This window comes from Fistularia commersonii, chromosome 14 (assembly GCF_037954325.1).
Source record: "Fistularia commersonii isolate RoL2024-O1a breed Wild chromosome 14, RoL_Fcom_v1.0, whole genome shotgun sequence".
NCBI classification, from domain to species: domain Eukaryota; kingdom Metazoa; phylum Chordata; class Actinopteri; order Syngnathiformes; family Fistulariidae; genus Fistularia; species Fistularia commersonii.
The window spans coordinates 9,859,316-9,881,106 of record NC_141297.1 but is presented as its reverse complement, the minus strand read 5'-3'; the positions used below and the strand labels follow the sequence as shown (position 1 = coordinate 9,881,106).

Genomic DNA, 21,791 nt, shown 5'->3' with positions numbered 1-21,791 from the left:
TAATTTAATACAATTTATTTTATTTTATTTTATTTATTTATTTTCTATTTTATTTTATTTTATTTTATTTTATTTTATTTTATTTTATTTTATTTTATTTGCCCCCGACATTTTTTTCTGCCCACTCTATGTTCAGTGAGTGTGCATTCGTGTGTGTGATTATGTTGTATATCGGCCCTTCGGGGACCCTCTCTTTACACTGGAAGAGATTAAGTCTGGTGCTGAGCAACATATGAAGTACTTCCTGTTTGGTGCTGTTAATCAGGATAGGACACAATGAGAGAGACATGCGGTAGTTTTTTAGATAGAGAATAGAACATGTTTTGCTACCAACCTGGAAACAAGGATCCCTGAGCTTCAAGTCAGAGATAAAGAAAGGTTGCTTTCAAGATGGGAAGAAAGAACATTTGCATGTGGTGACAAGCTCAGTCCAATTTGAAAAAAGAGCTCACAAAAAATAATGATCAATAAACTTGATTTTACAAAATTATAAACTGGCTAAGTGACATCTGTTTTTGCAGAGTCTCACACTCAGCAAGTTTCATTTTTAAATTCTTCTAATTGCTAAAATTATGTCTTTGAATAATTATCAAGTCACATTTTTCTCTACGTTCATCGATGAATAACCAGTAGTTACAAAATATAACTTTTTTCCCACATAAGACATTAGAAAAGTATGAGCAGTGTTGTTGAATTTTTGTATGAATATTTTGCTTAAGTTACTTTATTTCTTCCCACAGATCATTGCAAGCTCACCTCCATCCTCAGAAGGTCTATTCTCATCTGTCCATAGTCAAAGGCTAAAGAATCTCAGCTGGCTCCAATACCACCAACCATAAGAGCTCTAAACTCAGCTGTAACGCAACAAAACCCTGCCCCTTCATTTCAACACAGCAGCCGGTGGCCAAAAATTTGATCAAATCAAAAGTTTTTTTCTGCAGGATGTAACTTGTAGGATAAACTCTGAGTTCCGTCCAAACAAACAGCTGCAGCAAAGGTATTACATCCCATCAGTGTTGGATTTGGGGTCAACAAAGTGGCAACACAGTGTGGATAAAACAGAACGCAGTAATTTGACCTCTGTTTGCTGATTACTCGGCAAATACTACAAAAGCTGTGTTTTTCAGTGAACTGGAACCAGAAATAAGAGGTTTGTTGGCGGCTTGATGGGATCCCTGGTATCCGGATCTTGTGCTCAAACTCGACGCAATAAACCAGCCTCTGTGCTCTTTTCTACCTCTCGTCAAAAGAAAAATAAAGTTCGAGGAACATTTAATGAAACTTTCTTGAAGTACTGCAGGTTTTTCTGGTACTAAAGTCCTCTTTGTTTCATTACTAGTCAAAAAGAAATTATTTAAATCCCATCACATTGAATGAATGAGACACTGACAAAGAGGTAGCTGCCACTGGGGGAACGAGTGTGCAGGTTTGCCTCCACATCCACATTCTCTCTATTTCGATCAACATTCCAGATCAGAACTGATAAAGCATTTGCTTCCTCATTTCCCCTGCATTTTATGAATGCCGATTCTTCTTTCGAATCCTTACTCAATGATTTTCAGTTTGCCATGTCTTTGAGGAAGTGTATAGTGGATTAAAAAAATACGTAGGAATTTGGAATGCATGAAACTTTATATCCAAGACCTTACACTGTTCATCATAACTTAAAAGAGGCCATAAGGACACTGGGACACTCATTTTAGCATGATGTTAACAGTTAAAAAAAAAAACGAAAGCAACACACAGGAATCAAATCAGCCTTTCTGGAATTTTTTAAATCCAGATACCGATAGTGATGGGATGGTATGTGGTGAGGCTGTATTCCAACCATTACTAAGCCATTAAGATAACATTTACCTGCAGTGCTTGTGGTGATGGGTTTTTCCTGTGCTTTTAGATTTTTTTCTTGCTCTCAGTTTGTTTATTATGATTTTGTTTTATTGCCTGGTTTTACGTTGCAGCTAACCAATATCGCCTTAATCCTTTCGTTTATTTATCTTTCTTTTGGAGTTGAAGTGGCATTTTTTTTTTTATTACATTCCGGAAACTTGTTTTATTTTGCACTTTTTTATGTCGAAGCGTCAGCTGGAACACTGTCCGCAGTGAGATTAATTTATATTTTTAGATCAACTTTTTGTTAATGGATGTTATTATATAATATTAATTTTCATTAATTTATATTTTATAGTATTTTGTTACCTTCATTGTGCCCCTTGTCTATTTTCAGACTCTTATTGATTACCAATTATAAAAGCAATAGAGTAAGAGCTAAGAAAGTAAAGAGCACAATCTTGTGTTGTTTTAAAAGTTGGTTGAGTAGAGTCGTGTTGCCTCTATCACTCTCTCAAATGTATCGCTGATGTACCTCTCAACTCTGACTCTGACTACAAAACATACTTCAACATTTTACTACTGCTGTAGCCTACTGATACATCAGTGAGCAGGAACTCTAAACAACAAGCCTGGTACCTCCCAGATCATCTCCTCCCAAGAGTGAGATTTCGGTGATGTCAACAAGCCACTGATGGGAGAGATAAGCTGCTTGTACTATCCAGCTAGAGTCTGATGTGGAAGCACTGCAGGGCAGCAGAGAGGCACTGAAAAGCAGACCAGTCACACATCACGACAGAACTGGACTTGACATCGTCATCTGCGGGGTTTTGGGAATTCTTCCAACCCTCCAAGATGGACATCTATTGAGAGTCTGCAAAAAGCTTATCCAAGCTACTTTACACATCAGTATGTGTCAGCATGTTTCTTCACTCGGCCAAATGTGCACAAAGTATGTGAATGCACACTTGAAAATGGGATAAAAAAAAAAAAAAAAAGAAGAAGAAAGGAAACAACACTAATGTGACTGAGGAAGCAAAAACAACACAGTCGGATGTGTCACAAAATCACTCGCCTTTTTTAAACGTTTCATATCCTATAGCGGTGGACCTCTGTCTCTCAAGACTGTCAGTGTCATGGTAACTTCTCAGGTCAGTGTTCTCCCTGCTGTTGCTCCTGCAGTGCACTGTGGGATCTGCGGTTCGGTACTGGAAACACACTGTTGGGCCAAAAGTTCGAAGGCCTTCAGCAAAACCAATGAACCAACCAACTTCTGCTGTATATTGTCTGTGTGAACGCTTGCTGGGAACCTTCGCATGCTGCCCGGTGCTGAAAACCTCAAACTCACCTCTATATTGTTCTGTTCCTAATGTCTGTATGTATGAGTGTAGGGGTTTTGTATGTATGTAATTAGTGACCATCGCCTAATGTGGGAAGAGGAAAAGAAAATGAGAAAAACAACCACAACAAATATGGTGGACAGGAAAGGCAACCTCTCATCTCCAATTGTTCTATGCAATGAATCCCATTCGGAAAACAAGAGACACGAGGAAGAGTGAAACACACAGATATGAAGAGAAAAAAAACAAAAATTGTGGCTTGTTACATTTAATATCTGTTTTTGACATTCCTCGTACCAAAATAAGGTTTGTGAATTTGTGTATATTATACTGCTTGAGGTTAGGAAATAACAACTTGTACCCTGGCATGTTCAGGGTTCCAACCTGGGAGAGTTTGCAGTCCGAGGGTCTTCCTCTACAGTGGGGCTCATGACAGAAATTACAGCTTTGTTGCTTCGGAGCAGAGAACAAATAGATAATATCATTGCTAGAACACATCCATCACTCATTTGATAATGAAAACATGGAATGAAATAGGAATTATTCACTACAAATACTTGTTTTTTTGCCATAAGAAAATCAGACCGTGGAAAAAGAGATAATAGCAGAAAATAAAAGTAGTGTTTGGTTCCCCTTATAAATATTAAAACTCCTAAAACATATAGAAGTGGGCCGTCTACAGGAAAAGGTTTATCCCTGATATTACACTGCAAAAAATAATTATATATATATTTAAATATATATATATTAGGAGAGGTATACATATATAAATGCCAACTTTATTTATAAAAGAGATATATTCCCCATTATTTCTGCTCAGGGGTGAAGAAGGAAAAACACTTTTTCTGATGATTACAGCCCAAACATTTAATGTATTCGGCTATCTGAATGTTTATGTAATATAAGTTAATATAAATGTATGCATAATATAGTATAGACTATTATTTATTCATTCCAGGTAGACCTGGATTGAATTAATGGGTGTTTTTGTGTGTTTTAAGTGTTTAAGTGCAATATTTTGGCACCCTACTTCTCAAGTTTGATAAGCTAAATAAACCACATCATGTAAAGTTTATGTAAAAGACACCCTCAACAGCAGCAGTGTCAGTTAATGCAGTAAACCAACAAACCTGAAAACCCCAACATTTCCGTTAAAGCACAGCATTACTGAAACTGTGTAAAAAAATTAGCCATAAATATTTTTTTGTGAAACATTATTTATTTATGAATTTATTGTATATTATTGAGAGGGAACAGATAGCTGGCTGGTATTTAACAGAGGAATGATTAAAGTTTTAAATCTATTGTCCAACAGAGTGAAACAGTACTTTTAACACATTATCTACAGCCATATTTATTTATCTTAAAGTTTATCAGATGAAAAATCTCATTCTAAAAGATTTATCGACATCATGCTATCTTTATAATGCCACAATTATGTCTCTGAAGACTGATATTCAGTAGATTATTTTGGTTCTATATGTCCATTAAGCCTATTCAACTGCACGTACTGTGCACGAAGACCAAAAAAGCAGCACTAAACAGTTACAGGTCCACACTGCCATCAGATGTGTAACAAGGGTCAGGTCAAACCAGGATGAACCAGGATAACATGAGAGATATCCAAATTTTAATCCTACCCTCCTCCTTTGTGTTGTACATGACTTTTTTTTCCCTTTTCTTATTTTACTTCAATAAGATGCTCCTCAATCACTTTTGCCTCAGGAAAGCATGTGCTAAATGCAGCATCACGATGAGGATGTTCAAAGTAAATAATAATGGATGGATTTATTCAGGAGCAACCAATGACATCCTCAATACTGGACATCACATACATAAAACAATATTGTAACATCCAGATGAATGAAGGATGTGTCATTTTCTGCTCCTGTCTAAATATGGCCGCTGAAGGTGACTTCAATATGCATAGCAGCAAGGGCTTTTATACAACAATATTAGTGACTGAAGAAAGCCATTCTGTTACTGCCATCTAGCCAGCGGTGGTCTCTGTCTTTACTCTGTTGGTGTCCAGTTGAGACCGCAGCAATCACCAGTCCACAGCCTGGTGTTTCTGAGGAGTTTGAAGCACAAATACAGACAATAACAAAAACAAACATTCGTTTCAAATAGAGCCTCTTGATTTTAAATTAGATTTGTCCTAGAAAAAAACGTATAAGGCTAGCATTCTCCCTGTTAGTAATATTTTGGGTCACATCACATGTCCTGGAATGAAACACTAGGGTGTCTTTCTCTGCAAAAGAGAGTCAGAATGACTGACATGACACCCTGAATGGATGCTTCCACCTCTTGGAACTTGCAGGCTTTGAGTCTGACAGCTATAGTGCAGTGGATGGGGCAGCGTTCATGTACGGTCATCACATTACGATCCACTGTGGTAGCAAATGGAGGTTTGTGATGTGTTAGTGCAAACTTTTCTCAGACCTGCGCGGATGTTTGTCTATGAGTGAACCCTTTTCTGCTGTACAGCAATGAATATGCCTGCTGGCACTAACGAGTTAAAAACACAGCTTTCATTAGTGCCAACTGTATTAAAGTGCAGCTTAGGAGACTTTTGAGAAGCCTGGACTGTGTTTATGTTGTTTACCTGAAAAAAATAATGCAGCAGTGCTTGTACAATGCAATAACTGTTGCCACTGCTTTTGCAGACAGTCAACATTTAGCAGCAAACGATTTTTTCAAATGAGAGGTTGTAAAACAGCAAAAGGATTCTGAAACAGATGTGAGACAAACGCTATGAAGTACACCAAGTGTTAGTGCACATTTCACCTGTAATGAATCATCCAAGTAAAATTACAAGTGCATGACCTGGACCCCACCCCACCCAACGTAACCTCCGCTCCGCCCCTTCCCAATCCTCCTATTGACCCTTAGATTCTCCCCGAACTCCAGCCTCTCTGGCTGCCATCATTTTTTCCAGTGTAAATACTAAATAAGTTCTGACCACCAGTCACTTTGAAGAAATCATGTAATTGCCATGACAAACATGTTCTGTACAACATGTAAATCTTGATATATTTCAACAGGCCACAACACACACTCAAACACACATGCACACATGGGCATGAGAGAGGCCTTTGCAAACACACAGCGACATGCTGGAGTGTCTGCAAGCCTGAACTTCCTTACCCAGAATTGGGCTTTTTGTGAATAAAAACAACAAAACTACATGACAAACAAGAGCAATTGATGAATTGAATAATGAATTACAAAAATTGCATTGTGTATGTATGTGGCTGCTACGTGCAGACAGTTTAAAAATACATAAGTAAGTTGTATTCGGATAAAAAAAAAAAAAAAATTAAAAACATATTGGTCTGTGTGGAGTTTCTATACTTGTTGTGTTTGTAAAATGAGATGACATCAAAAGCAAAAAAAACAAACAAAAAAAAAAAAACATATTTTCTGGCTTCCATGAAATTTTTTGGCCTGGACAGAATATTTGGACAATGGCAATGGAGAGAGAGGGGTGGATTGGATGGCAGAGATATAAAAAAAAAGAGAAGAAAAAAGAACAGCAATGAAGAGGAAAAAAAAACAAATTGAATGATGAAAAAAGAGGGTAATACAGAGGGCAAAATCCAAAAAAATTAATAAATAAAAGCCGAGAGCCTGAAAATGACAACAAAGTGTTCCATTCACTGTTGTAAGTGCAATGAGCTAAACTTCCTGTTTCCCCCTTGTAAAACCTTGTGTATGTTTCTGTGTGTTCCTCCTGTAAATGGGTGTAGTAGACCTGGTGCATCATGCCATGTAATGTGATGAATGACAAATATTGACCTTACAATACATTTCAATCAGGAAAAATAAATAAAAAAAACAAATACATAAAAACTGTCGTCTATGGTTTCCTATTGTCTTTGCTGTAAAAAGTTGATTTTTTTCTGCTTGCTGTTTTCAAATGAAAGCTCTCATGATGTCAGTCATACAAGCCATTCCACAAAAAGTTGGACTGTAGAGATGTGGGAATTTTTATTGTAAAAATGTTCCTGCTGTTTTTGAAATAAGCCACTTAATTTCACTGGAGGCACATTGTAAATATGTCCTTCATGTGGCCTCCCGGCAACTGTTTGACAGAACACCACTGGTGCCTTCAAGAGGTCAAAAAAGTTGAACGCTATCATCAGGTCAAATGGATATGTCTGTTCTGTCTGACAATTTTAAGTAAACATGGATTTTTCTTAATGCTAATAGAAAAGTACAGAGAAGGCCAGAGGGAGCTGCACTGCATTTTTGTAGACCTAGAAAAAGGATATGACCACGTACTAAGAGAGGAGCTCTGGTATTGTATGAGGAAGTCGGGAGTAGCAGAGAAGTATGTTAGACTGGTGCAGGACATGTATGCTAGCAGTGAGACAGTGGTGAGGTGTGCTGTAGTGGTAACAGGGAAGTTTAAAGTGGAGCCTGGACTCCATCAGGGATCAGCTCTGAGTCCCCTCTTGTTAGCAGTGGTGATGGACAGGCTGACAGATGAGGTTAGACAGGAATCTCCATGGCCCATGATGTTTGCAGATGGCATTGTGATCTGTAGTGAGAGCAGAGAACAGGTTGAGGGAAATCTAGAGAGGTGGAGGTATGCACTGGAAAGGAGAGGAATGAAGGTTGGTCACACCAAGACCCTGGTGGAATGGTGAGGCTATAGGGAGTGGAGATCAAGAAGTTGGAGGATTTCAGGTACTTGGGGTCAACTGTCCAGAGCAGCGGAGGGTGTGGAGAATATATTGATAGATGCTGGAATTGGAGCTGCCAGATGGGAGGTCTAGAGGAAGACCAAAGAGAAGATTTATGGATGTAGTGAGAGAGGATATGAAGGTAGTTGGTGTGAGGCAGGAGAGGGTTTAACATTTAAGGCTGTGGCGACCCCTGAAGGGAAAAGTCGCAAGGAGAAGAAGATGGATATTTCTTAATTCATACTCTGTATCAGGTCACTCCACTGTAGTAAAGAACTGCTACCTCTGCAAAGCCCTCAGGTGCCTAATTACAAGACAGTTGTCTCATGGCACTTTCCATGGAGAGCAGGTCCAGACCACACTCTTTAAAATGATTAACAGAAACCCAACATTCCCCTCATGAGCAAACAGTTGGCTGCAAACAGTCCTTTACGAGGCAGAAACCTTGGATGGGGTAGAAGGTGAGAGAGTGAGAGAGACAAACAGTAAGATAAAAACAAGTGTTTGAAAAAGACAGAGGAGGGTATGAGGGTTGGGAGGGACAGCCACAAAAGATATCTAACTAATAGAAATAGCAGTGATAGTTACATGGTAGTAACTAAAATACCATCAAAGAAATAACAATGGTGGACACCCAGCAAGACTATTGCTGTAGTTCAAGCCCCTTGGCAACCTGCAAAATGGACTAAGGCCTAAGGACTCTGAACAAAATATTAAGTTACAACCATGCACTGATGATGAGACACAGGGAGGAATGAGAGTAGTGTGTCATTCGATGTTTCTTAACAAAGTAAGACTATGGCAGCAGAACTTGGGGCTCCTCTCGCCCTAACGATAAGTTTTCCAAAGAGAAAGGTTTTAAGCTTATTCTTAAACAAAGACATAAATGTCTTCACATTCCTTCCTTCATCCATCTTCAGCAGTGAACCAAGTGAGGCCTCTCCCTTCCACTTGTACTTTTTAAAAAGATGACAATAAGTGACATTTGCCTTCACTGCTAATAACTACAAGTCCGTCCCGAGCTCCAGTTGTCAAACATGGCCACAAAATCAGCCTCTGAAATATTTGACTGAAAACTAGCAGACCAAACTGTTTTATAAGAATAATATAATCTTCTGAAGGAACTAGAAGGATGGCAAAGGTTATATTCATAAGATTTCTCTTTTGCCATTTCTCTCTCACATACAGAAACATGCAGACCCCTTGCATCTGTTACATTTATGTCCAGATGTATTTTATTTAAAATACACATAGTCAGAAAGTGAAATTAGAATTTTATTAGTAGACATCTCCTTGTTCATTAATCTACCAAGCTGAATCAATAGAACACCTGACAACCCCCCTCCCCCCCAAAAATAATCATCTGGTACAATGCTCTCACCCATAGAACAGCTTAAATATTAGAAAAATAAATCAGTTGCACTAAATAACATCATTTTGCTTGTGATTACCTCTCTGTAACACTTGTGCACTTAGAGAATAACAAAAACAACCACATGATACAATCTGAGAGGGTAAGATCCAACAGAAAAACACTTCAGTAATATAAAAAACTAGATCTACTTAAAACTTTAAATTTAACCAGGTGGAGTATTTCTTTTACTGTCAAAACTAGTTTTTAAGAAAAAATTGTGATACTCTGGAATTCGCACCAATGTCTTTCAGAGCAAAGTAAGTAGTGTTTGTCTATTTTAAGGTTTTTAAATTACACTTTTGAAAGGAGAAAAATATATTTTAGGTGCATGGTAAAAATAGTGACTCTGCATTGGCAGCCAATATATACTTGATAGGAAAGTCAGTGAATGTGTGACTCTGCTTGTTAATCTGACAGATTAACTCTGCACAAATGTACAAGTGTATAGCTGGTAAGTAATCCTCTCAACTGTAATTAAACTAATAAATGGAAGCCAGATTAAATGAAAATGAACAAAAATGAACAAAAAAACTGCTCTATTTGGTATTGTGAATATGGATTGTTGTTCCTTTTCTTGTTTCTTCTTTAAGTCTACTGAAGCTAAATTTTCCACATTGTCCTCAGCATAAACATGACATGATTCAATTTTATTGAAATGTTAACTGATGGCTTTCACTAACTCTAAAAAATGTGTGCCAAGAACAAACACTATATCAGTGCCGCTAATATTTTCCCCAGTTTTTGTTGTTTGTTGGTTCCCTGGTCACTATTTGCTAGTTTTCACGTTCTTTCCATTATTTTTGCAATTATGGCTATTTGTTATGACCTGTTTGGCATTATTCAAAGGTATCACAATAGATTAATAGTTGCAGAGAATTTGTCATTGAGATGCAGATTTTTTTTTTTTTTTTTTTGGGGGGGGGTGCCCAATATATGCCTAAACTTCTAATACGCAAAAGAAAAAAAATAACATAAACAAATCAGGGTGTTTCACAACCAGGTTATAAGTTTCTATACATCAAATTATCAGCTGTTATTAGTCAATCAGACAGTGTCAACAATCTTTATATTTGTGGTCACATTCGTAAATTCACAAGAGCCATTCCCATGTTTTCCTCAGCAGTAACATGCTAATGATCTTTTACAAGTTTCCTTTTTTTCAACAGAGAAGAAATGAGGAAAAGAATTACACTTACATCCTATCAATCTGGTAGAGCTGAATATTCTAAAAGGTTATATGGACATTTATGTATTCTGTATCAATCATGCAATAATTATACAAGATTAATTATGTCAATCTCAAGGGTTCAACATTTCCATCACTTGCATAGCAAGTCCACTCTCTTGCTTCTTGTATGGCTTATATTTCTCTACATATTTATACACTCATTAGGGTTACATTTTTTTACATTTACATTTTTTTCATTTCCCTATTGGGAATTAGTTTAATTCTAGACTTTGGTGTGTCCAAAGTGGGAATTGATTTTATGTAAGGGTGCTTACTGTAAAAAGCCTTAGGTGCCAAATTTACTCTGTGACAGTAAATGTGTTCTTCATGGTTTGAAAAAACAAGCAAATGCAGGCACCTGTTTTCAAAGGTGTTGCATTTTGTGCAGGTCATGGCAACATTTTTTTTTCACTCTGGATTATCATGACCAACACACGCTAGAGCCAGTGACTGAACAGATTTTCAACATTTTATCCAATTGCACCTTGCTGTTGATGTGATACAAATCATAGCAGAAAAAAAAAAAAACATCCCTGCTCTCATATCAGTGAAACTCAGCTGTGACTACGCAACATGCAAGTGCATTTAGTTTAGCGGTCCTGAGAGGGATATGCCAACCTTTTAGGAAACTTGCCTACTTGCCATGACCCCCATTGTAAGTTGACTGATAGATTCCCGACTCCATTTCATGTGTGCCCCTCATGCTACTTAGTTTGGTACATTGTGTGCTGGTGCATGGTACTGAAAGCCTACCTCTGTCAAACATTATCAAACAAACATTCCAACTAGTACAATGCTCTTATGCATGTTGTGCCTTGTTCACTCAGTATGCTATTAAATCATGTGTTATGAAATATTTTGTTCCTGACACAACTACTGTGCACATTGACTGAGCACAGACCTCTATCAGTAGAGAATTAACCCCTGTAAAAGCATCACCATAATAGGGAATGTCATTGCAACCAACCAATTGAAATGATGCAAAATATTGTGATGCCGCTTCTCAGAAAATATATATTCCTACTTTGTCCCTTTAGAATGTGAGACAAAACAGTGAACAGTCAAGATGAACGTACTTAGTCAAAAAGTCTAAAATTAAAGAATGTTGTAAAAGTAGCTTGGAATTCTTGAGATATGTATTTAATGGTGACATATTACATTGAGGAAACCAACAGATACCAGAGGATGTCATTTTTTTGTGGGAGGCTAAGTAACAGGCGTCCCCTGCTGCAACACTTATGTTAAAATAGGGGTCATGGAAAAGTCTATGTTTGCATGGACCTTTAAACCGAGCATTTACCGAACCATTGCAATCAGAAAATGCACTTTCAGGCTCACAACTGTGTTTTTCTTTTCTTCCAAAGCAAACTCCCTGTACATGTACAGGGACTGTCATCCACATTTTTCACAGTATGATTATGAGAAAGGAGTGCTAATACTCTCTGTTCACTCACTGTTTGGATTTCAATCTTCTATTTCCATGTGAATGTACATAATGCAGTTTCCTGTCGAGTAACTCTCGAGCGCAAACATTCTAATTTCCTGTCAAGGTCACAAAAGGTTGTCTTGATTTAAGCACAAAATCATTATCTTACAAATGTCAACAGGTGTATGCTCTCTCTCTCATATATATATTTAATATATATATATATATGTAGATATTTTAATTTTACTGAAGCACAGATATTACATATATTTTCTATTGTCACAACAGTTTTAGTGCTTGAATAACATTTCAGAAAGAGATAAATCTTCATGTTTCTGCAGTCAAAGGAGAATTCACATCCCTGATTTCCTGGTTGACTGGATGTCCCTCCATGTCCATTCATCCCCGTGACTGAGTTCATGTTGGTTTCAATCAAATTTAGTCATATTGCTAAACCTATTAGATGTTGCCATCCAGAGACAAGGCAGGCTTTTCCTCAGAGGAGAGAGTTTAATTGTAAATATGTTCCAGACTATTAAACCTTAGTGTCGAATGTATCAACTCTGGGGGGAAAAGGTTATTGTGCTCTAAAAAACACAAACACAGAGAAATCGGACACATTTGATGGCTGTTAAGTGGTGACGATAAGACTGAAGCAAAGACAAGTTAAAAAACCTTGACATGTAAAAAGAATTCCTGGAAAATCAGGTGACATCAAGCAGGCCAATTTTTAAAAGGAGTGAAGAGCCTTTGGCTTCTTTGTTTGTCAGTCCACTCCTTGCAAGGTGTACTGGTGAATTTAAAGAGGAAGATATCAAAGGCAGTAAGATGATGGCAAGTTAAATCAATTCTTAATGTCTCTCCAATTCATGACAAGGCAGATTTGTTTCAGGCTATACAAGAGGAAAGGGTTGAGGGCGAAGGCTGGTGGGATATCAGTAGATATCAGGCAGGTCTTGGTAATTTCTATTGAAGTAGCCACCAGAATAGATCCAATCCTGGGAGCCAGTGCATGGATTGGTGCCCATGTTAAACCACCTGGAGTAAACCCAAACACAAAGTTAGTATGTGCAGAAAATGTTTACCAGCTTAAACAAATCACAGGTTGTGTAATACAGTAAATACATTTAATGAGCTTTTTAGAAATTTCCTTGGTATCGAAGGAGAAAGGCTAAATAACTTTGAGATGAATACAAGCCATGGGAGCATTACCAGTGATCATTCTCAAACTGAAATCCTAAATATAGATAGTGTTCTGATTATGTGATCCCTTCTTCTATTTCTAATTGTATTATTATTGGTTCTTATTCTCATGTTTGGAAAGACAAGATCAGAATTTTAAAGTATGTGCTATATTTTCAGCAAACCTACAATGATAATGATCAAATCCAAACATACTATAAAATGTACCATGTACACTTGTGAAATACATATACTTTAGATGATGCCTGTTACTAGTAAAGGCCTAGTTACCACAACACATAAACAGAATGAAAGTTGATCACTCGCTTTTTTTGCACCAGATCCACTTTGGCACTTTTGCTACAACTGAACTGTTTCATAAACATGGAGGGGTTTACTTTTCCCACAACAGTTTTGAACTGCAAATCTTGTCTTTATTTAGGGTTTCTGCAGGTATCAGCTAATCTAATTTAATGCTTTTTAATGCCCTTTTAATTTCCACTGTAAACAAATTTAACACCCATGTCCAATTGTAGATACATTTATTTATGTCAATCATTTACATCTTGAAGAGCTTTTGTGCAGCAGTAGATATGTTATATATGACCTTCTAAGTGACAATGGAACTTGAGAATCACATGGTTACAACTTTGTGTATAATTATTAGTGCATGTTTCTTAGCTTGTTTCCTTTTGTTACATTTTACAGATTAAGGTATTTGTCCTGTGACTTGGTGATCATTTGAGCCAGGAGTTCGCTGCCTGCGTTGTTTTCAGCTTTCGCAGCAAATTCATAAGCGTCCTTCTGAAGGCTGGCATACTACTCTGTCAGTCTTTTTACCCCTTTCTCATTGCTTCCAGCTCATCCTCCAATGCTTATTTTTTCCTCCATCTGATCTGGTAATAGACTAATCTCTGGGCCTCAACAATTTGTTCGGTTATGTTGCGGGTCTCCACTGCCTTGTGGAAATCAGTTATTTTCTTAAATGCTGAGCAAGTCCAAATGTTATAATGTAGCTTGTTTTTTCTTTACCACATGGAAAAGATTAAGCAATTTATCTGTGTTAGGAAAGTGCCTGAAACACCTCAGAGACACCATAGTTTGACACATACAAGTGGTGCCGCACTTCAGTGTTCAGATGACAGAGCACTTCCGTGGTCCATGCCAGAGGCGGTCCCTGTAGCAGTGGTGGTGGTGGTACTAGCCACAGCTGTTATGTTGGTGACTGGAGTAGTTGCTTTGATGGTCCGAGCAAAAAAAAAAAAAAAAAAAAAAAAAAAATCCACCACAGTCAACTGCTACTTGCCTTGTCAACTTTTGAACGTCTGATTTCATGTGCAATTTAACTGCAATGATGCCCATTGTGCTGAGTTTAAAAAAACGCCTCACCCAGTTTTCCGCCGACGGGCTTTAACCAGCCTCAGAACAACCAACCCCTTTTGTTGAAAATTACATTCTCCCGAAATGACATATCGCTCAGCTCTTACCCATGCTTAATGTTCAGTGCTGTAACTCTGTGCACCATCAAAACATGTCCATAAAACAATAGCCAGTTAAAGTGTTCCGCCTGCCAATCGTCACACTTTTAACTTTAATATTTTAAATTTTATACTTCTGGATATTGAATTTCATGCTTATAATGCTATCTAAGGTCTTAATTTTTTTTGGCCAAATCTATTTAATGACTTTTAATGCTTTTAATTTACCTCTGGAAACCCTTGAACACTAGAGAAGTAACTTCTAGTGACAGGGAAGATGGTATGAATATCGGTTTCCAGCAGACAGGGCCTGGCAAGTCACATTTGAACTATATGACAATATGTTTCTAAAAAAGTATCTATCAGCAACCCCGTGGCTTACCTTGTAGACCATTCAGCATCATTCTTTGCTCTCTCTTTTCTGGCAGCTCTCTGTTTCTCTTCCAGTCTCTCCTTCTCCTGACTGGCCTGATCTGTATTAATATGTCACAAAAACACTTTAATTGGGTTTCTAGATCAACTTTAGCTTCAGTTAAATAGTCATCAGCACTTTCTCTCCTCATATTTGGGTTCTTCTTTTTCCAATATGGCCCCAGATGTTTCTGTAAGTTCCCTTCTTCGTGGGATAGTCAAGACAGATAACTGAATTGAATGGTTTTATTCCTTTCAGAGTTTTAGTGATCTTTAGCATGTCAGTATCAAAACATTATCCATCCATCCTGTACTGCTGATCCAAGGTCGGGTCACGGGGCAGCAGCCAAAGCAGAGGGGCCCAGACTCCCTCTCCCTTGCCACTAGGTCCAACTCTTCCTGGGTATCCCAACGTGTTCCTTGGCCAACCTAGAAACATAGTCCTTCCAGTATGTCCTGTGTCTTCCCCTTCCACTTCCTTGCTATGTGGAGGAGAAGCAACCCTATCTCTACGGCAGAGCTCTGACTCCTTGTGGAGAAAACTAATTTCGGCTGCTTGAATCAACAACTTAGTTCTTTTTCTTTCTGTTCTTGCACAACTTTGATAGGAATATAAGTCATCCGATAAATTGAGAGCTTCGCCTTTTTGCACACTTCCTTCTTCACCAAGCCAGGATGGCAACCAAAACGGATCCCCTCAACACCCTGGCTGCGCATAGGACCCACAATACGCATAGGACCCACAATACGCATAGGGGAGGAGTGTGGTCCCCGAGAGTTTGAGTACAGCCTCCAATCCCCCTTTTTAATCAGATATAAATATGATATAAAATATTAAAAGAGAGAGTTCCATTTTATTCCTCTTTATCAGTATATCTGCTGTTACTTCCAATTAACAAGGATAGGGAGTTTGGATGATGGAGTGTGGAACTTCTTTATGGACTTGTTATTACTCTGTGTCAATTATTACATGTTTTTTTACTTTCTAAATTAAAAAAAAAGAATTCCAATATTTTTATTTGTAGGTTTTAGTTATGTCATTGACGATCACTGTGATTGAAAAATATTGGTGAATGCAATTGTTTTCAGATCTTTAAACCTTTGAATTGCTCAAAGCAGTGACAGAGACATCCAGCAGGGGGCATCAGTGTTATGTTGAGGATTCACATTCACATCAAATAAAGGAATTAGTATATTAGAAAAAAATAGAAATAATATTTTTTAGAAAATAAAATAAATACAACTAAGATTTTTCATGACATATGTGAAAATAACTGCTTTAATATCTGATAACTTCTTTTTTTTTTTTTAAATCAGCAGAGCTCTCAGAAGGGAACAGCTGCCTCCAGACTGAAAGGAGACATCTAATCACATTACCCATGTTGCCGTTCTCCATGGCTCTGATGTCAGGTCTGAAACGACAGTCAGTGGGCGCCAAGACACTCTCCATCCCAGGCTCCAGTTCATTGAGAGACATGGCAAAGTTGGTGAAGTTGTACATCTGAGGAAAAAAAAAAAAGACGCTTATAATCCAGAATTTAATTTGACATTTAAAAATCAAAGTTAAAATACCTTTGCGGAGTGTGGTGGCCTGGAGTCTATCCTCCACAGCAAAGTGCTTCCTGGTACCACTGACACAGTCTCTTGAATTTCAGGCATGTCGTCTGCATCATCATTCTCTGCTCCTTCTGGCTCCTCCTGGAGATAATTTGTTTAACCCTTGTATTAAAAAAATGCTGCAAACACACTTAAACTATGCATAACTTTTTTACTGACCCTGTAGACACTTACATTTTTCTGCTTCTTGTTGTCTCCTTTCTTTTCCGACTTCTTGTGAGCATCATAGGCCTGAGGGTCAACACTCCAAATGCACTCTGTCCACTTTCCATAGATGATGCAGAGCTTCTTCTTACTGGACAGTTAGAAAGACAAAAGAAAAGGACAAGAGGGAGGGAAGAGAAGAGGATATAAAAGATGAAGAAACAATGGAAGGGAAAGGCAAGAAAAGTCACAAGACAAAATAGGGAAACAATATGGGGAAGAGGAAGTTGTCACAGTGGAGGGAAGAAGAAAGGCAGATGCAAAAAATGAGAAAAAAAGAAGCAGCCAATGAGTGTGAAATTCTAATATACATACAAGATCATATAGTACATTAATGGTGTATAGAAGGTGAAAATAAACTCACTTCTTATCCTGGATATATCCTTCCACTTTGTGCAGCTCTTTGCCAAACATCCCACAAGGCTTAAAACTCAACACACATTTGTCTCCAGTGCTGCAGGGAATCAAACATGTCATTGTGAGTCGTAATTTTGAGAAATAGCATAACAGGGATTAAAAAAAAAATCATCAAGAAAGAAAAGCAAAATTTAAAAAAGCCTGTATAGTGCAATGTTTTTGAAGCTTTATAATAAAACTTCTTCTTCTACTTCTTTCGTCTTTTCCCTTCAGGGGTCACCACAGCCAATCAACCTTCTCCATCTAACCCTATTCTCTGTACCCTCATCTCTCACACCAACTACCTTCATATCCTCTCTCACTACGTCGATAAATCTTCTCTTTGGTCTTCCTCACATGACCGAACCATCTCAGTCTGGCGTCTCTGAACTTTTATCCAAAACATCTAACGTGCTGTTCCTCTGATAGACTCATTCTTGATCCTATCCACCCCGGTCACTCCCAAAGATAACTTTAGCATCTTCATCTCTGTGAGCTTTACAATACAACTATACTGATAAAACAACTAAAATATGCCAAATAAATGTTCTGTGAACCAGACATGACACGAGGGAAAGAGTATTAATACAATATTTTCAAGTCAGTACATACTAGAGGCAATATGATCAATGTGTAAGTAATTCAATGCCAAAAATGACCCAATGTGAATATGTCTTGTAAATCAGAGCCCATGTTGAGTGAAAATGAATTTAGAACAAAAGACTCTGGCTTCCACTGAAAACAGCAAAGTGCAGAAGTTCTACTGGGATTTGGCCATTCAGCAAGGTGAGTTTTGTGTAGATAACAAAAACTTTGCAGTTTTCCAGAATAAAAAAACCTTAGAATATTTATCACGGATTAAAAAAAAAAGTATTTTGTTAGATTTAAATAGTTTGTCTGAGGAGCCTGCTGGAACAGGAGAACAAACAAAAAGCTTGAACTCTATTATTTCTGTAGCAGTAGACTTTGCCCTCCCTGAGGTCTCTTTCATCTCTGTGGAACTTCCTGGTCAAGGCATTTTTTAAGTTGTCTTTTCAAGGTGAAGGACTGAATCAAATGTTTTTTTTCTTTATTTCTTTATAAACAGATTGTTCAGCAATTGTCTTTTTTCCCAGCAAGCTTTTTGGTTTTTGGATGGTTTCTGTTTTTGTTGGGAGTTTTCTATCAACATAATCACAAGATCATAGGAGGCTTTGCTGAGAGTGGGTCCCCATGGAACATTTGCCTCCCTTGTCATCTCCTCCATTTGGGTGGAAACTCCTTAAGGTTGACCTACTGAGTGCCGGTTCTGATTCTTCTGCTCAGAAATTGTACCTAAGAAATAAATAACTAAAGCTATCTGATGTCTAATCATAACTTTAAACAGTTTAACTTGCTCATCGTAAACAATGCAAGATGCTTTACAGCAATTATGTCCTACCTGTGGTTGACTATCTCCACTGTGCCATACTGCTCTATCCAAAGTTTGCCCAGAATGATATTATGTACACAACAGTAAGGATTACTCCATGTGTATGCTTCGTTGTGCCTGCAGAACAACAGATGTGGCATTAAGGAGAAGTCGATGGGAAAAGAATATGGTGCAATAAAAATGAACATCTAAACATTTGGTTTTACGTACTTGACAAGCTCTAGTGTGATGGTTCCTCGAGGCTCAGCCTCAACACTCTTGCCCCAGAATTTCAGTTTAGGGTAGATGGAGCCATGGAAGACGAAGTCCCCGACCAGACTCTCGGCATGGAAGGCACTGATAGGGGGATGATGGGATACTTGCTCTGATACCAGCCTGAAACCCTGCTCCTCTCTGTAGGAGGCACGACAGAAATTCTGATTACTGTTTGAGATGGGGCTATTTAGGGTTGGGTTCTATCGATCAAGATTCCACTTCTGCTTCTGCCTTTGCTTATCAATTCCTTGTTTCAGTTCCAAAGTGTTAAGAGAAAAAGGTGGAATTATTTGATGTTCAAACTATTCTCTCTCAAAATTGAACAAATTTTACATTTCGTTTTAGTGTATACATTTTGTGTATATAACATGTAAGAAAATGTGTATGTAATACGTAATAGGACTGCTTTATGTTTTACTTGTGAAGCTGTGATGACAAAGATCCAAACAATTCATCCCTGATCTGTAACATCAGTTATTGTCTACTTCAAGAGCTTTAATTAACATCGATGTCTCATATTTATTGACAGCAGTCGAAAGATGAAGCAGCTTCTGCAAAAAAGAATCTTTTTTGCAGTTTGCATGTTTTCTAAGAAGTGTACAGACATTACAGACATTATGCTCCAGAGAAAAGAAAGTCAACCTCATTGTGTATTTGTTTCCTTTCATTCCAACAACAAAACTGTGAAGAAGCTTCCTGTGCTCGTCTCCACTGCATGATCCTGCGCCTGTGTTTCCAAGGTTTTGAATGTGCTTGGGCTCTTGGGCTCAGGGACAGCTGAGAAATACTGTATGACTTACTAGATGTTGCCATCTCATACAGCACATTTGGTCAGGACCAAGGACTCCACAATGTATACCACATTTATTGCACTCCTTTTCTAGATCATAAAGCCAGTTTGGAACATTCTCTGCAGACATGCTTTCTAGCAATTATGCCATTATGCTGATGCCTGAAAAGCAGACAGGTCCTGGCAGAGAGGAACTTAGGTAGCCTTTAACACCTGAGGGGTTAGTTTTAGATATGTACAGAAACAGATCTGAAATTCAAGGTTGTGTTTTTAGGTAACCAGTACAGGGTATTTTCTTATCCACTCTTAACTGGAATCAACCTTTGGCTCCATAAGTACGTGATCAAGAAAAGAAAGGTAAGTGTGTGTGCACAGGTTTGTACCTGATGAGTTCATATGTCTCCCCCAGCAAAGGGTTGAAGGGTTTACCAGTTCTGTCCCACTGAGATGCAACTGCAGACACAGCAAATGCAGCTACAGCCTGAAGATAAACAGTTTTTGTTTATACAGTATTTATTCATATTTATACTTATAAATAAGTGCAGTAAAAGTATTACACCTGTAGTCTTATACTTATACTAAACTTATTTCCCCTTGTGGGAAACTTCTCTCTGCATTTAACCCATCATGGATGAACCATGAGCATTTGGCAGCCACTTAGCGGTGCCAGGGGAGCAGGTGTTCAGTGCTTAGCTCAACAAGACTTCAGCTTTAGCAGGCTGGAAAAGAGGACGGGAATTGAACCAGGAATGTCCGGTCCAAGGACGACCACTCTAACCCTCTGCGCACATGCTCCCATTAAGTGTGTTCTATCAATGATCTCTCAATCTTTTATGATGAATATGTGTTTAATGAAATGTGATAGATTTTTGGAAGACACTTTGTTCCTGAACTCAAATCCAATATCTTCAACGACAAAAAGTGCGGTTGTCAGAGAATCACAAGTCAAATGGTGGTTACTCACACACTTGTCTCATGGTTTCTCTATCATATTATCGAATAAAAAAATGCTTTCAGTGGCCAAGGAGGTCTGTGTTTGTGTCTGTGCCCCTCTCTGACCTGCATTCGCTCTGTGGAGTCAGACATCAAGCAGGCTCTGTTGATGAGGTAAGTGTGTTCCATGTATTCTGTGATTCTCTGCAGGAAGCTCAGAGGCTCATTGAAGACAATAGGCATTGTGATCTTAGACAGCTCCTGAAAATGATAAGTACTGGCATGAAAAAAAATAAACACCCACAAACACACGCGCACGCACATGCACACGCACACACAATCTATGATTGCTTGGTCACATTGACTTCTTTTACTCTCAGCTTTTCCCTTTAGGGGTCACTACATTGAATCAACATCCTCTATCTAACTCTATTCTCTGGATCTTCCTCTCTCACACCAACTAACATCATAACGTTTTTCACAACATCCATAAATCTTCTCCTGGTGTTCCTTGAGATGTCCTGCCTTGTCATTCCAACCCCAGCATCCTTCTGCCTATATAGTTACTATCCCCTACTCTGTACATGACCGAACCTTCTCTGACCTTATCTCCTAAACGGTTACTCATTCCTGACACTATCCATCCTTGTCACTCCCAAACAGAACCTCATCATCTTCATCTCAGCGCTTGGTCAAACTGACTAAATGATTAAATAGTCAGTATGTTAAAGTTCACATTTATGTTTAAATAATAATATAATAACTTTGTGAGATAGTACCATTAACTGCTTTATTGCTGACTGTATAGTCAATAAAGACCAGGAAGAGTTCTTGTAAATATTTAACTTCATCAAAATCACATTACCACTAACCAAAGGAGCTTTATGTGAGTCAAAAATATTTGCAAACCTTTTAACAGCAATGCTGCAGTGTAGTATAAACATAGAAAAGCAGTTTATGATAGTATAGGATTAACATCTGCAAATAACTTCTTACCAGTCCAATGCATTTCTTTAAGATACTCCAAACACTAACAGTGTTTCTTGAAAACATGGGTGAAGGTAATGATGTTCTGAAAAGGAATAGGAAGAGAAAAATGTTTATTAGTGGTAAGGATATATATTGTAAACACAGATTCTCTTAATGTATGATGTGGTTTACAGGGGGTTTGGTACCCCCCCCACACAC

General features: G+C 38.0%; 2 protein-coding genes across 6 annotated transcripts in view; one reads left to right on the top strand and one right to left on the bottom strand.

Moving 5' to 3' along the window:
- The window catches only part of bsna (bassoon presynaptic cytomatrix protein a), a 110,180-nt gene extending 93,752 nt beyond the window's left edge, over nt 1-16,428 (top strand). For 3 of the 4 annotated variants that reach the window (XM_086159953.1, XM_086159952.1, XM_086159950.1), the window contains exon 16: nt 741-6,731. The gene's annotated coding sequence lies outside the window, so the exon portion shown is untranslated. Of the gene's footprint in view, nt 1-740; nt 6,732-16,314 lie in introns of those variants that run through there. The other variant, XM_086159951.1, reaches the window with a different exon arrangement.
- The window catches only part of LOC147227228 (oxysterol-binding protein-related protein 2-like), a 28,121-nt gene continuing 15,451 nt past the window's right edge, over nt 9,122-21,791 (bottom strand). For both annotated transcript variants that reach the window (XM_086159954.1, XM_086159955.1), the window contains exons 4-14: nt 21,600-21,675; nt 20,730-20,864; nt 20,054-20,151; nt 18,836-19,018; nt 18,635-18,742; nt 17,183-17,272; nt 16,789-16,909; nt 16,570-16,695; nt 16,375-16,498; nt 14,969-15,059; nt 9,122-12,964 (exon numbers count right to left, since the gene is read on the bottom strand). In XM_086159954.1, coding sequence (XP_086016080.1) covers nt 12,862-12,964; nt 14,969-15,059; nt 16,375-16,498; nt 16,570-16,695; nt 16,789-16,909; nt 17,183-17,272; nt 18,635-18,742; nt 18,836-19,018; nt 20,054-20,151; nt 20,730-20,864; nt 21,600-21,675 — 1,255 coding nt within the window. In that variant the 3' untranslated portion in view covers nt 9,122-12,861. The remainder of the gene's footprint in view (nt 12,965-14,968; nt 15,060-16,374; nt 16,499-16,569; nt 16,696-16,788; nt 16,910-17,182; nt 17,273-18,634; nt 18,743-18,835; nt 19,019-20,053; nt 20,152-20,729; nt 20,865-21,599; nt 21,676-21,791) is intronic.